General features: G+C 42.2%; 1 protein-coding gene across 2 annotated transcripts; it reads left to right on the forward strand.

The window, feature by feature from the left end:
* Window positions 1–310: 310 nt before the first annotated feature.
* On the forward strand, window positions 311–13,320 carry rfx4 (regulatory factor X, 4). Of its 2 annotated transcripts, none has more exons than XM_085914586.1 (18): window positions 311–409; window positions 4,624–4,710; window positions 4,786–4,846; window positions 4,940–5,063; window positions 6,089–6,150; window positions 6,538–6,751; window positions 7,281–7,358; window positions 7,433–7,596; window positions 7,782–7,882; window positions 8,011–8,069; window positions 8,179–8,323; window positions 8,549–8,643; window positions 9,197–9,314; window positions 10,002–10,121; window positions 10,217–10,360; window positions 10,558–10,744; window positions 10,898–11,036; window positions 11,898–13,320. In XM_085914586.1, exons 1-18 carry the CDS (start codon window positions 367–369, stop codon window positions 12,174–12,176), a joined length of 2,220 nt encoding a protein of 739 aa, XP_085770712.1. In that variant the 5' UTR covers window positions 311–366; the 3' UTR covers window positions 12,177–13,320. The 2 variants fall into 2 exon arrangements, with proteins under 2 accessions (XP_085770712.1, XP_085770713.1); XM_085914587.1 differs by having other exon boundaries at window positions 10,597–10,744.
* Window positions 13,321–13,575: the final 255 nt, after the last annotated feature.

Raw genomic sequence — 13,575 nt, forward strand, 5'->3', positions numbered from 1 at the left:
TATCAATGACATGTCCCCATCAGGGCTTCTATAAAAATCAGCCCCCTTTCCCATGAAACATCAGCAAACATTTTGACGGCTCTGCCTTTGCCCCCGCTGGATTTCTGGAGGACCCTCTAAAACACCCCCCCCCCCCTTTCCTCGGACGGTTCCCCGCCATTCCCCACCCACACGTACCCTCATTCGCTCTTCCTCTCTCTCTCGCTCTTTCTCTCTGCCGTCCACTCAGAGCCTCAGCATCTCGTCTCCGACGGCCAGTGGTCGCGGAGACGGCGAGCCGGGCGAGGATAGGGGAGCAGGTGGAGGAGGCGGAGGAGGGAAAGTCGCGGCCGTTTTCTACTTGGAGGAGTGCTGGATGGGAAGAAGATGCACTGCGGGCTGCTGGAGGAGCCTGACATGGATTCCACAGGTCAGTGGGATGCCTCCAGGCTACATGGGAACATGTCGCCTCAGGCCTCGCGCCAAGCGCTTTTAGGAAGTTCCCAAGGGGAAGTCGGGATTTCACTTGTTGCTGTTTACTGATTGCTTCGTTTTTGGAAAGTTGAGGAAGTTGGCTATTTATTTCTGTTTTTTTTTTTTGTACTCGCAGTTTTTTTCTGTTAAGGGGATGTCTTTGGCATTTGTCCAGTTTTTGATTATTTTGATTATTAAGAGTAGAGTAGGTGCTCTTTTCACCTGAATATTTGAGCTTTCGGAGAAAGAAAATGAACCAATTGAATTTTCTAAAGTCAAAAATATTTTTTATGTAATTTTTAAAAAAAATATATTAATTATATATTTTTAAAATAATTAGACCTGTCCAGTCAAAGCATCTTATTTTATTGATAAATTTTGTTGGTTTATGTTAGTTTGTTGGATGGAAGATTTGATTAAAGAAATCATGGGTAACTTTTTATCGATAGTATTTTTATCTTTTTTTTTTTTCTTGTGAGTTTCTTTGGCTTGTACCTGTTAAGGATTTTAGTTTTATTTGCTTTTAAAGAGTTCATCTAAATTTGAAAGATTTTATCTAAATGATCAATTTTAGGGGGAAAAGTTAAAAAAAAAAAAACTTCAATGGATGGTGAAAAAAATCTTTGGTAATTTTTCAGTGATAAAATTACTTATCCAGAGGAAAAAAATAGGTGGTGTCATTTTAGCCTTAGGTTTGAAGGAGCATAGGTCTCTTTTTTAAGTTGTTCAAAAGAGGAAATAATGGAATGTTGAATCATTAAACTTAAACTTCCTGAAAGAAATTTAATGGATGGTCAAAATGTTCAAAAAAAAAAAAGCAAAGTACCAAAAGTAGTATCAGAAGAATCTTATCTCTTTGTGATTAAAGCCCAGTATTAAGTGACCTTTTTAAAGTCAAACTTTAAATTTGAGGGCTAAAGAGATAAACTTTTAAATAGGGGGAGGGGGTATGGTAGAAGTAGCAGGTCATTTTTTTCATGTCAAAGTTTAAAATAGAACAAAAACCTTGTTTAGAATATTGTTTGTTTTGAAAATAAAACAATAATTGAATTCTTCACATTTAAAGTATTATCAGTATGAGAATTCCACTGTCACGTCACTTCTTTATAAGTAATTATTTATTATGCTCATCAGAATTGGGGCGGAGGTTTCTCAGACATTAAAAAAAAAAAAGATTTTCTTTGTTTTCAATTATTTGGAATTCAAGTATAGCATCTGTCATTACTTAACAAAAATTCAAAGATGAATAAAATGAGTGCAATCAATGTTTTTCTTCCCAATCCCTCCATTGGAACTCATTGTCGTGATTGAGCATGCAGGTGCACGCCGGCCGGCCGTGTGTGTGTGTCGGGTCACTTAGTCCACAGTGTGTGTTCACAAATGTGTGAACATCCGTCCCACTTGTTGATCGACTTTAATCCAATTATTTCCGTCCCGTACTTATCTTCCCCCGAGGCAAATGAAGCCTGTGTGGAGAATTAGCTCCACTTCAGCCGCTTTCGATTTCTTTTCATTCTTACCGCCCTGTCACTACCAGCTCACTTTTTTAAAGATGAATTTTCATCAAATTACGATGATGAAATAAGATCACAATCTGGCGCTGGAAGCCCGAGTTTGTATTTGTGCTGTTGCCCAGATGGAAAAACAAGGGTTGCTTCCAAGTTGTGTAACATCAATTAGCATATTAGCATGTAGAAAGCAATTAAAAACCAAACTTGCACAATCCAGCTCTAAGATCCAATACAAAGACACTAATGTTCACTTTTATGGCAATGTTTGTAACATATTGCTCATTTGTAACAGTCAGTCAAAATATGATGTGTAATATAATTAGATTAATAGTAAATACATAAAATAAGTAGGTCAATCAAAAATTGTCCAAAATAGTGACACCATGCATATGGCAGGCATTCCAAACTGATTTATGTTAGGTGTAAATTTGCATGAGACAATATAAAACCATTTTGAATCGTTTTAGTCCTCCCGCATGCTTTGAAGACATTTAAAGTCATCAAAACAAACTTTCGCTTTTCTTAAGTAGGCAATATGGTTTGTTTTCACTCTGAAGCTTCCACGCTTCTTCAAATAAGAGGCCAAGCGTGCTCGCTTCAAGCCGTTTATTTTGTCACTCCTGTTGAATTTTATTGTGAAACTGGATCATCCGTACAAAGAGTAGATTCTGTGGTGGTGGTGTGTCAGTTTGCTGAAGCCGGTCATTATTTTGAAGTTTTTTAGAAGACACTGGTGGTGGATAATACCGCTGACAGAATGGAGATCAAATCTTGGTCAGAGTTTGATGAACCCTACACTGTACCTAATGTTGTAGCGATAATGTCCTCCATTATTCCCAAGGTATTTCTGCAGTGCATATTTTGCGGTCACCACTGATATCAACATAATGTCGACAAAATGACCGAGAAAGTCACCTTAGTAAGCTCCAGTCATAGTTGATGTTCTACAAAGATTCCTGTGTTTGCCTGTGAGGATTGTTGTATGCTCTTTGTACGGTATATTTTGTTCCACTTTTGTTAAAGTAGCACTTTTTTTCAAAGTTTGTTACGACCATAACATCGATGCTAGTGTTATGTTTGTCTCCTGCTGGGACACTTGTGCGTGTTTTCTTCATCATATATTCCCAAAATACTTTTTCAATATCCGTGACCTTCTTTTTCTTCTGCCAAAGGTGCATCCCAACGACGGCCGCTTTGCTTGTCACATCTTATCAGTGTTAGTGTGGAGGAAAGAGGCTTTTTTTTTTTTTTTTTCTTAAACCCTTCCCTCACACCCTTGTATTTCATTAAAATGCTGCACACCTCCGTGTGTCCCTGAACAAAATTAGATTTTGGGTACCTGGATTTTTGCCAGATATATTGATTATTGATTATTCTGCCATCCATTATACACTTGACATTGCCGAGAAAGGTTAGGCAAGTACATATCATGAAGTTGATTTACCTGAAACAAAATAGAAGTGTGACTCCCACTTGACTTTTATTATAAACTTCAAAATAAAACAAAATCAACACATATCCAAACCACATAACCTGTTTTACTAAAGTCTGTTTGCTTAATACATACTGCAATACATCACAGACAGATTGGTGCTAATATCACTAGCACCAATGTGGCGGTATTATAAAATTTATATTTTTATAAATGTAGATTTTAAGACACGCAGTGGTCATCCTCACATGTAGACAGACAGTAAAGGCATATATTCTTTATCCTCTGCGAAAAAGCAATTATGACTGTATATATTACTCTGCTTGTATTGCCAATTACATTTACATTCTACCAAATTCTATTATCACCGTTTTTATCTGAAGTACAGTACTTGTAGACTTTCAAATTAAAAACAAATGATTTGTGTTTTACGGGAGTCTGGAGTGGATTCACTGCTTATAGTGTAAAGTTCAATAGCTCTTAAAATGAAGTAAAAATGTACAGCTATTGTTACAAAAAAAAAAAAACTAATCCAAACATTTGACTTTTAGATTATTTATGTTCCTCAATACAACTGAAAAATAAAAATAATAGTCATCTTAAATGACGAGTCCAAGCTCTCCTAGTAGTTGCAGGGCACTAAGCAGGTTCTTAGTTTGTTCATGCCTTGAGCCAACTCTCATTAAAATGCTAATGTCCTTCTGATAAACACCAAGCAGTCTTTATTAGTTGATTAATTAATTTAATACTTCTCTGTTTTTTTGGCATTCCAATAGTGAGCCTCCCAGTAAGCGCGTGCAAAGTCACGCACACACACACCAGTTGAGCTGGAAATGAAAACAGGCACAATGGCCTCCTCACTAAATGTGCGCAGGCTCTTTTAAGCCGGGTTGCTTCGTCGTCGTCTTCTCCCGAGGGAGGAAGGCGGGGAAGGGAGTAATGGGGTTCTGGGGTGTGTGTGTGGGGGGGGGGGGGGAGTAGGACAATGCTGGCTGGATTCCTGCCGTGTGGATGAAAAAGCCCCTCAAATAGAGCCGTGCCTATGGCAAGCTTTTCCTCCACATCCTTGCTAGCCATCTCAGCACACCTAAAACATCTTCAATGGCAAACATTTTGCTTAACCACCGATAACATCCCCTAAAAAAGTTGAAAAGTTTGGATATCTATATTCTATATACTTGAACACATTGATTTCTGCCCATGTGACATAATGAACTCTGTCCGCAGAGAGCTGGATCGAGCGATGCCTCAACGAAAGCGAGAGCAAACGTTACTCCAGTCACATGTCCCTGGGCAACATGTCCACCGACGAACGTGAGTCACAATCACACGTTGACTTGATTTGGTGACATTTATTGATGACTAGTATTATTTTTATTCTTATTTCAGATGAAGAAAAGGAAAATAACAGGGCCTCCAAACCACATTCGACACCTGCCACTCTGGAATGGTAAAACAAAAACAAAAAAAAATTCTTTCGTTGTAATGTCTAGAATTGAAATGCCCGATAATTAGTCGGGACATACCTGCCTACTTACTACAGGCTGGAGGAGAATTACGAGATCGCAGAAGGCGTGTGCATCCCGAGAAGCGCCCTCTACATGCACTACCTCGACTTTAGCGAGAAGCACGACACGCAGCCGGTCAACGCGGCCAGCTTCGGGAAGGTAACGTTAATAAAATCAAATTTTTCAAATTGATTGGGACTTTTTGAACATCCCCGCCGCAAAAGTTTAGGTGATTTATCTCTGCTGTAAAGTTAAACAAATACTAAAGAACCAATTATTCTAAATAAATCAAATGTTATGCCTGTAATTAATTTAGGAAATGTTCAAGAACCAAAAAGGTATTTTACCGATTATAATAGTCAAACAATTCATCTTTTAGCCAGCAAAATTTCGAAATCTGTTAATAATGATTGAAAAAAAATTCTGAAATTTCTATTTCATCCTGACACTCAATGAAAAACAAAAACGCCTTCTTTTCGGACCCGTGTCGTTCCCCCTCACAAAGTTTGTCCCTTTATGAGTTTTTGCGCTAAATGAGGTGGGCAAAGCTTCCCCACTCTGCCTCAGTGTGAAGCCTCCAGCGGTAAAATCCAATCCCGCCGTCAAGATGACCGACTTTGCTCCGTTCTCACAAGGCTGACAAAGCCACCCGGGCCCTCGCACGCTGGACCCCTCCCGCTCCCCCCCCTCCCCTGCCTGCTTTTACCCTCGGCGGCTCCTGTCGGAAGATATTGAAAAAGAGAAGGGGCCGGGATTAATGTGTAATTAAAGGAAATTTGGAAGGGTGAGATGTTGCGGAATGTTAGATCAGTGGCTGGAGCGGTGTGGGGTGTCCTTTAGGAAGGCTTCATTGATTCGGGACAAAAAAAAAAAGAGGGAGAGAAGAGGAGAAGAGAGGAGAAGAGAGAGCGGGCCCTGCACCGCCTCCCCTGTCTGCTCATTTATCAAGCGGGGGGCCTGACAGAAAGTTCACAGCTTGGCCTCTGTTTTCACGGCACACAATGGAGAGCGACACTGTTTGCTAAAGTTCCTCCACCCGCGGCCCGACCCTTGGAGACGGCCACAAAAAAAGTGGGGGGGGGGGCGGATAGTGGGAAATTTATCATTTATGGCTTGTTCAATCTCAACGTTTCTCAGCGATGAAAAGTGCACACTAAGCATCTTTTGCTTTTTTTTTTAAACAGATTATTAGACAACAGTTTCCAGCACTAACCACCAGACGACTCGGCACGAGAGGGCAGTCCAAGTAAGTTGCGCTTGTCATCTCGCCTCATTTGTAGTAGATTTGATCATTTCTTGTTTTATTCCATAGATGATTCTTTTGTGAGTTTCAAATCATGTTTTTTTGTTTGTTTTATTATTATGATTTACTTTCCTATTTCTTTTCTAATTCTGTTTACATTTTTTCCTTATTTTACATTTCACTTCATTCTGCTTTCCTAAGTAAAAACAGCAAACATTCTGAGGATTAGTGTATTCTTAAATTAAAAAAGAAGTCAGAACAACTAATTTAAAAAATCATCAATTAATTCGATCATTGATAAATTATCGATTAATTGTTGTATCGCTAATATTGACATATCTACATTATTTATTATAAAAGAAACAGAATGTAACGCTTACATTGTAACAGGTACCACTACTACGGCATCGCGGTGAAGGAGACGTCGCAGTACTACGACGTGATGTATTCCAAGAAGGGCGCGGCGTGGGTGAACGAAGCGGGCAAGAAGGAGGTGACCAAGCAGACAGTGGCGTATTCACCGCGCTCCAAGCTGGGGACGCTGCTGCCAGAGTTCCCAAATGTCAAAGACCTCCGTTTGCCTGCCAGCTTGCCAGAAGAGCGGGTAAACACCCATTTGTTCTTTCCTCCTCTCCCTCCCCCTCCTCACTTTTACACTTTTGTACTTAAGGACATTTCAGAGTCTGCACTTTTTTTTTTTTTTTACTTTTACATAAGAGGTTTAATTGGCACTTGTACTATTTTTTTTTTTTTTCAACACCAGAACGGTATCCGTTTTTTTTAAAAGCGTTGGTCTTGGCGATAGAGACTCTGGTTCGGGTTCTTGGAGAAAGACCCGGAGGATTTATACGCTGGCTTCTCGCTAACTCTTAATCTTTCGCGAGAGATAATAAGATCTAGACATGGACAAAGGCCTGGCACTAGCTGTCCGCCTTTTTACACACGTCAGGGGTCGGGTGGGGGGCTGGGGGGGGGCGTGATTTGAACAGTTTTGCTGATCTCTAAAGCTTTATCGCTCCCGTGCTGTAACGCCAATTCGTCCGTTCCCATGCTTTGCGCGGGATTTATTTCCTTGTTTTGCTGGCGCATTTCCTCACGCCTCACTCGATCAATACCGAACTTGTCGCCCACAGGTGTCAACCTTCATCATGATGTACAGAACACACTGCCAGAGGATACTGGACACGGTCATCCGGGCCAACTTTGACGAGGCGAGGCTTTGTTTTGAGCTTTGAACAAAATGTTTCTCTAAAAAACTAGATTTGATGACACGGTGTGCTTGTAGGTCCAAAGCTTCCTGTTGCACTTTTGGCAAGGCATGCCACCTCATATGCTGCCCGTGCTCAGCTCGCCAACCGTGGTCAATATTGTCGGGGTGTGCGACTCCATCCTCTATAAGGCCATCTCCGGGGTCCTCATGCCCACCGTCCTCCAAGCGTTGCCTGACAGGTGAGCAGGTATCTGCTGCTGTGTACACACACTGGACATAACATTAGGTACACTTGCACAATCTCATCAGGAGACATCCATTTTTTTAAATCAGGTTGCAGGTGAACTGGATAAAGTTGTGTTGTATTGTTTGAAATTCATTTTCTTTGTTCAATGAATTTTGTTGTTGTCTTTCGTCGATACAGTTTAACGCAGGTGATTCGGAAATTTGCCAAACAATTAGAAGAGTGGCTCAAAATTGCCCTTCACGACCTCCCGGAGAATTTGAGGAACATCAAATTTGAGTGTAAGTGGCTCTGATCTTTATAGACCAATTCAGAATGTTTTTCAAGAATAGATGCCAGGATAATCCTCATATTTTGTTTTTATAAGGAAAGATATCCACCTTATTTATCTCCTTGTCATCTTTTTCAGTGTCCAGGAGGTTCTCGCAAATTCTAAAACGGCAAACGTCCCTAAACCATCTGTGTCAGGTGCGTAGTGGGGGCCGGAGAGCTTTTTAATAAAATCCTTATGAGCAAAGGAGGCTTCTCAGATAAGAATACGTGCCGATAGCGATAGCGTCCGTGTGGTCTTCCGCAGGCGTCGCGCACCGTGATAAATAGCTCCGACATCACCTTCCAAATGCTGGAGGACTGGAGGAACGTGGACCTGAACAGCATCACCAAGCAGACGCTCTACACCATGGAGGACTCGCAGGAGGAGCACCGGCAGCTCATCATACACTGTAAGTACATCAACAGCAAATTTTATTCAGGGTTGGCTCTGTGATTATAAAATTGTTGCGCATCAGATTTTCGAGTTCATTTTTCTGTTGTTTTTAAGTCTGACCTATAAAATGTTGCGCTCCACAGATTCGCCCTTATTTATAGCTATGATGTTTCAGAAATAAAATCCACCTGTTGTTGAACTGAATGAATGCAAAACAACAAATAGTGTCTTTTTGTGGCAGTGTACCAGGAGTTCGATCGACTTTTGGAGGAGCAGTCGCCCATCGAGGCCTACATCGAGTGGCTGGATTCAATGGTGGACCGCTGTGTCGTCAAGGTGAGACATTTATCCGGTTTGTAATTAGGGAATCCACAAAATCTCTATCACGTCGTTCAAACAAATGGCTGCAAAGTGCATCAGATCCTTTCCCACATGTTTGAGATAAAAAAAAAAAAACTGATGACATCCACTCCACTGCCCACCAAACGATTGGACGGCTTCGATATACATCACGTTTTTTTTACACAAACCCCAAAAATATTTGCAAAGCCTCCGGTCCTCGAAAAAGACACCTGCAGCTCTGAGCTTGCTGGTTCCTCACTTACACAGCAATCCTCCCAGTTAATGATGTCTACAAGCTTCCCATTTGCGCCCATTATACGCCCAATATGGCCTTGTAAAATGTGGTCGCCCCGGCAACGCCTCGGCCCGGCCAGACAATGGTTCAATAGGAAGGCGTGTCCCCGGGGGCAAATTAAATAGTTGACTTGTTGACATGTTTTCTGGTCCCGGAGGGTTAAGCCCCAAACACAGGCCGAGGGGTTAATGCCGTCATCCTGACCCTCCCCCTCCGTCTTTTCTCATGGAAATGCTCTCCCTCTCCTTCTAGGTGTCTGGGAAGAGGCCCGGCTGCTTGAAGAAGGTGGCCCAACAGTTCCTGTTGATGTGGTCTTGCTTCGGGACCAGAGTCATTCGTGATATGACGCTCCACAGCGCCCCGAGCTTTGGTGAGCTGCCACAACTGTCCGCCAACGATGTCATTTCCTGCGACAAACAAAGCCGTCCAATCGGCTGTATATGTAACCAAACAATTCTGTAAATAGCAACAACCAAAAAAGAATTTTAGCTATCCGCTATTAATCGAAGATGCCAGTCAGTGTGCAGGTGAAGTGGGCGTGGCTTTCGTAATTGAGGTGCCGTAAAATGAATAGGGGAAAGTGACCTTTCCTTCCCTGGCCGTCCTTTGCCTGTCCATTTGAATATCAAAGACACAGCTGGCCGGCATGTTTCCAGAAAGCAGCTTTATGTGCACAAACAGCTAATTAACAAACGTGACCCCCTTCCGACAAATACACACCGCCCCCCCCCCCCTAAAATGTGTATGCCAATGCGTTTCCGTTTTATGACAGCTCAGGGTTGCTCAGGACTCCCCCGAATAGTGTTTATCATGCACTCACACATGCACAATGACACAATTGTGGCACACCCACCGTCACCCGGAGGTCACCGAAACCTATTTCTGGCACTGACTCGGGTTGTGGAAAAAAAAATCATATCTGAGTTCAAAATCATTTACTACGCCCTAAACATGATTTTATGGAGCATATTAGCAATATGACAACAATAAAGCAGAAGTTATTTGTTTCTCATATGATGTCATATGATGGTAGCAATAACGTATACTTGTCGCTCAGGTTCTTTCCACTTGATCCATCTAATGTTTGACGACTACGTCCTGTATCTGCTGGAGTCCCTGCACTGCCAGGAAAGGGCTAATGACCTCATGAGGGCCATGAAGAGCGAAGGCGGCACAGGTGAGCATTTGTGTGTTATGGAAATCGAGAATCAAGTGATTCCTTCTTTTAACACGTCACTCCTGTCGTTTCATTGTTCTCGTCCTCTCCCGCAGAGCGAGATGAAGAGTTCACGCTGACGGAAATAACCGCCACCTCCTCGCCGTCCCCGGGCTCCTACTCGCCCGCCCGCTCCGTCCACTCAGTCGCCGTGTCATCGCCCGCGGCCGACACCTCGCCCGAGTACCCATCCAGCACGGGTGAGAGAGGCCAAATATTTCTTGTTCATATCTAAACATTTTCCTAAATACATTTCAGAGTCTCTTTTTTTTTTTCTTCAACTTAAGATCAGGAGTTAAAACCATTGCTTCTACTTTTTTTGCTCCACAAGTATCTGTACTTCTACTTAAGTACAGAGTGTGAGTACTTTTGCCACCTGTGTGTATGTGTCTGGCAGGCGCCGTTCAGTCATATACGTGGTCCCTTACATACACAGTGACAACAGCAGGAGGTTCAGCCCCCGACGCTTGCCAGCAACTACCCTGCATGAGAAACAACAGCAGCAGCAGCGCCGCCGGCACGCCGCCGTCGCCGCCCTCATCCGCCCATCGACTGCCCGTCTACGCCCACAGAGAGGAGCACGGGTAAATACATCTTGAATTCTCTGGCTTTATTTAGAATTTTAGTTACAGGTGAGCCCCTTCAAGGCATAAATTGAATTTAAGTCCCAGTACGTCTTTCGTGGATGGAGAGCGATTCCCTGAGTGTGTTTAAAATGCTTTTTTTTTTTTTTTCAGATACACGGGCAGCTATAACTACGGCAGCTACGCCAACCAGCATCCTCACGCCATCCAGAGTCAGTACCCGGGCCTCGGCCACGACACCTCCATCCCGGCACCTCTCCACTATTCCGCCTACCATCGCTCATCCGCACAGGTCAGTCTTTGGCTCAGATGAAACCAAAATGGCCGACTCCCTCTGTTCATTGCAAATGGTGTCAAGAGGGCCTTCCTCCAAGTCTCACTATCTTGCTCAGCGGAAGCAGCTGTCACTGTGCCGTCATCCCGCGTGTATTACTAAAATATTGTTATTCAATGCTCTCTTTTCAGCTAGGAGGCCCCCGCGCTTTGGCCTTTGACTCCCCCGCGATGACCGTCTTTTTCCGTGCGGCGAGCGCTCATAATGGAGCCGACTGTGGTGTTTATGTGTTAACGTGAACACGTACTTCCTCTTTATTAAGACGCTTTTTGGGCTTAAATCGGGCACAATGTGACTGCTTTGTCCATGGGAGAGGTTGGACTTTGTCTAATGTCTGAAATATGGTCGTCAGCCTCGGCGTGCGCATACAGTCTGTGCTGTTTGGCATCTGTCACCATAGCAACGCAGGGAGAATACTTTTTTTAAATGGCTGTTGGATTTTGTAAACTTGCTGGATGTGGTTTTATGTGACATGAAACTAGACAAAAAGGATCAAAATAACATCGAATAACGTTTCTTCCTTTTTAAGTTTAAGCTAAAATAGGCTAAGCTAGGCTGTGTTTTGCTACATTGCTAATATTTGTGAGCATAGCTTTGTCCTATTTTAGAATAAGCTATAATATGTTTTGCTTGATTGATATTTTTAAAGAAACTGGATTCTCTAAGCTTTGTTTTAAGAGTTTATTTTTTTGACGAATTTTGACGTGAAAATCAACAATGTTCAGCTAGGAGGCTCATCAAATCCATATTCCCCATTGAAACGAACTGAAATGCCTCCTATCCTTTTTCCAAATTCTAACATCTCCACTCCCCCAACAGTACCAGTTCAACGGTCAAATGTCCCGCATGGATCCGTGTCTGATGAGCAGCACTCCCCGACTGCACCCTGCGCCCGTGACCCCCCGCTGGCCGGATATGTCCTCGGTCAACGGCTGCTACGGTAGCCCGCCTATGCACTCGTCACGCTACGCCGCATCGGGGGACGTGTACTCGCCTCTGGTCCCGCGCAGGAACTCTGAGTATGAGCACTCGCAGCATTTCCCCGGTTTCGCCTACATCAACGGAGAAGCCGCCGCCGCCACCGGCTGGGCCAAGTAGCCTTTGTGAACACTTTGAACTGTCAAGGCCGCTGATCGTTCAGTCAAGGTGAGAGGACACTAACAGGACGAACATTTTCAATCATGTGTGGAATTGGTGCAGCGGTGTTTCTACAATTCCTGCTTTTTGTTTGTCCGTCACTGGGAATCTGTGAAATCATATACAGTGTGATGAAAAAGTATCTGCACCCTTCCGGATTTCTGATTTTTTTTTTAATCCTTCCACGAGGTTTACACACATTTCATCATATTAAAATAGAAAGTTTTTAAATTATTCCTTAGTGTCCGTTCTCACTCTCACAAACCAAATGAGCGTACCTGCTAAGCTAACTTTCATTAGCAACAACAAATATAAAATTGTACAGCAGCGCTCATGTTCTCTTTTTCACATAGGGCCTCGTTCGGATTTATTATTTATTGAAAATGGTTTGGATACTGTATTTTGTATTTACTTCAGTTGTCTTTGTGAGATAATACAATTGGATTGATTGTGTGATCAATTTTGCAGAAATCAAGAAGGGGGCAAATAGTTTTTTTTTTACGGCACTATAGATTATTATCATCCTATAAAAAGAACCTGCAGCAGAATCATGCAACGCTGCCGCCAAGCTGTGCCTTTGTTTTGAGGAATGTACGCCTCTGCCAGTTCGCCCGCGATGCCTGAAATGATGTTAGGGATCGACGCAAAGTTCTCAAGTTGATGTGCAGCAGCACTGCCTTAACCTTCTCCAAAAAGAGTCCACAACATCAGAGAAAGCGACGTCCTACCATCAGCGCCTGTGGCTCAAACATATGTGTGTTCCGTGGCTTTTTCTGTGTGATAAATTCTATATATATGCTATGTATTTTCTGTAACTATGTAACATGGTGTATCCTTTGCTTTTTATGGTACTCGGTTCTTCTGTTTTGTAAGATGATTAGTACATTAACCTTGGGTTGTGTGTTTTTATAATGCACTGAAACACGACTGAGGACCTATTACCCTATGGGTATTTATAAAAAGAGAAAAAACAAGATGGAAAATTATTAAAATGTACAGTAACATTGTTCAATGCAAGCACTGGAAAAGCATTTGTGATGAATGTCGGAGGAGCGCAGTTGAAAGGGAGAATGTTGCCACATAAAGGATTTCATTATGGAAAACTGCTGACTTGCTTTTGTCTTATTTTTGTTTGGATTTGACCAAGAAAGTGAAGAAAAATCAATAGAAATGTTTTTGATGCTATTTGGTTTATTCTATATTTAAAAAGTTTTACAAAATTGTAAAATGTATTTTTTCTACATTACATATTAAATAAAAGTATTGCTTTGGTGTATCCTGAAAAAATAAATGGAGATGTAACAGTAGATGGCAAGAAATTAAATAATGATTAATTCAGATTTCTTTCTAGTTTTTGTTT

Source organism: Syngnathus leptorhynchus, chromosome 6, assembly GCF_054491065.1.
Source record: "Syngnathus leptorhynchus isolate UIUO chromosome 6, UIUO_Slep, whole genome shotgun sequence".
In the NCBI taxonomy this organism is placed as follows: domain Eukaryota; kingdom Metazoa; phylum Chordata; class Actinopteri; order Syngnathiformes; family Syngnathidae; genus Syngnathus; species Syngnathus leptorhynchus.

Bases quoted from the DNA above. Each gene is read 5' to 3' on its own strand.
- rfx4 (XM_085914586.1), top strand. From the start codon at position 367: ATGCACTGCGGGCTGCTGGAGGAGCCTGACATGGATTCCACAG. The intron at 8,324-8,548 runs GTAAGTACATCA...TTTTTGTGGCAG, and splicing joins CCGGCAGCTCATCATACACT to TGTACCAGGAGTTCGATCGA. The intron at 10,745-10,897 runs GTAAATACATCT...TTTTTTTTTCAG, and splicing joins GCCCACAGAGAGGAGCACGG to ATACACGGGCAGCTATAACT.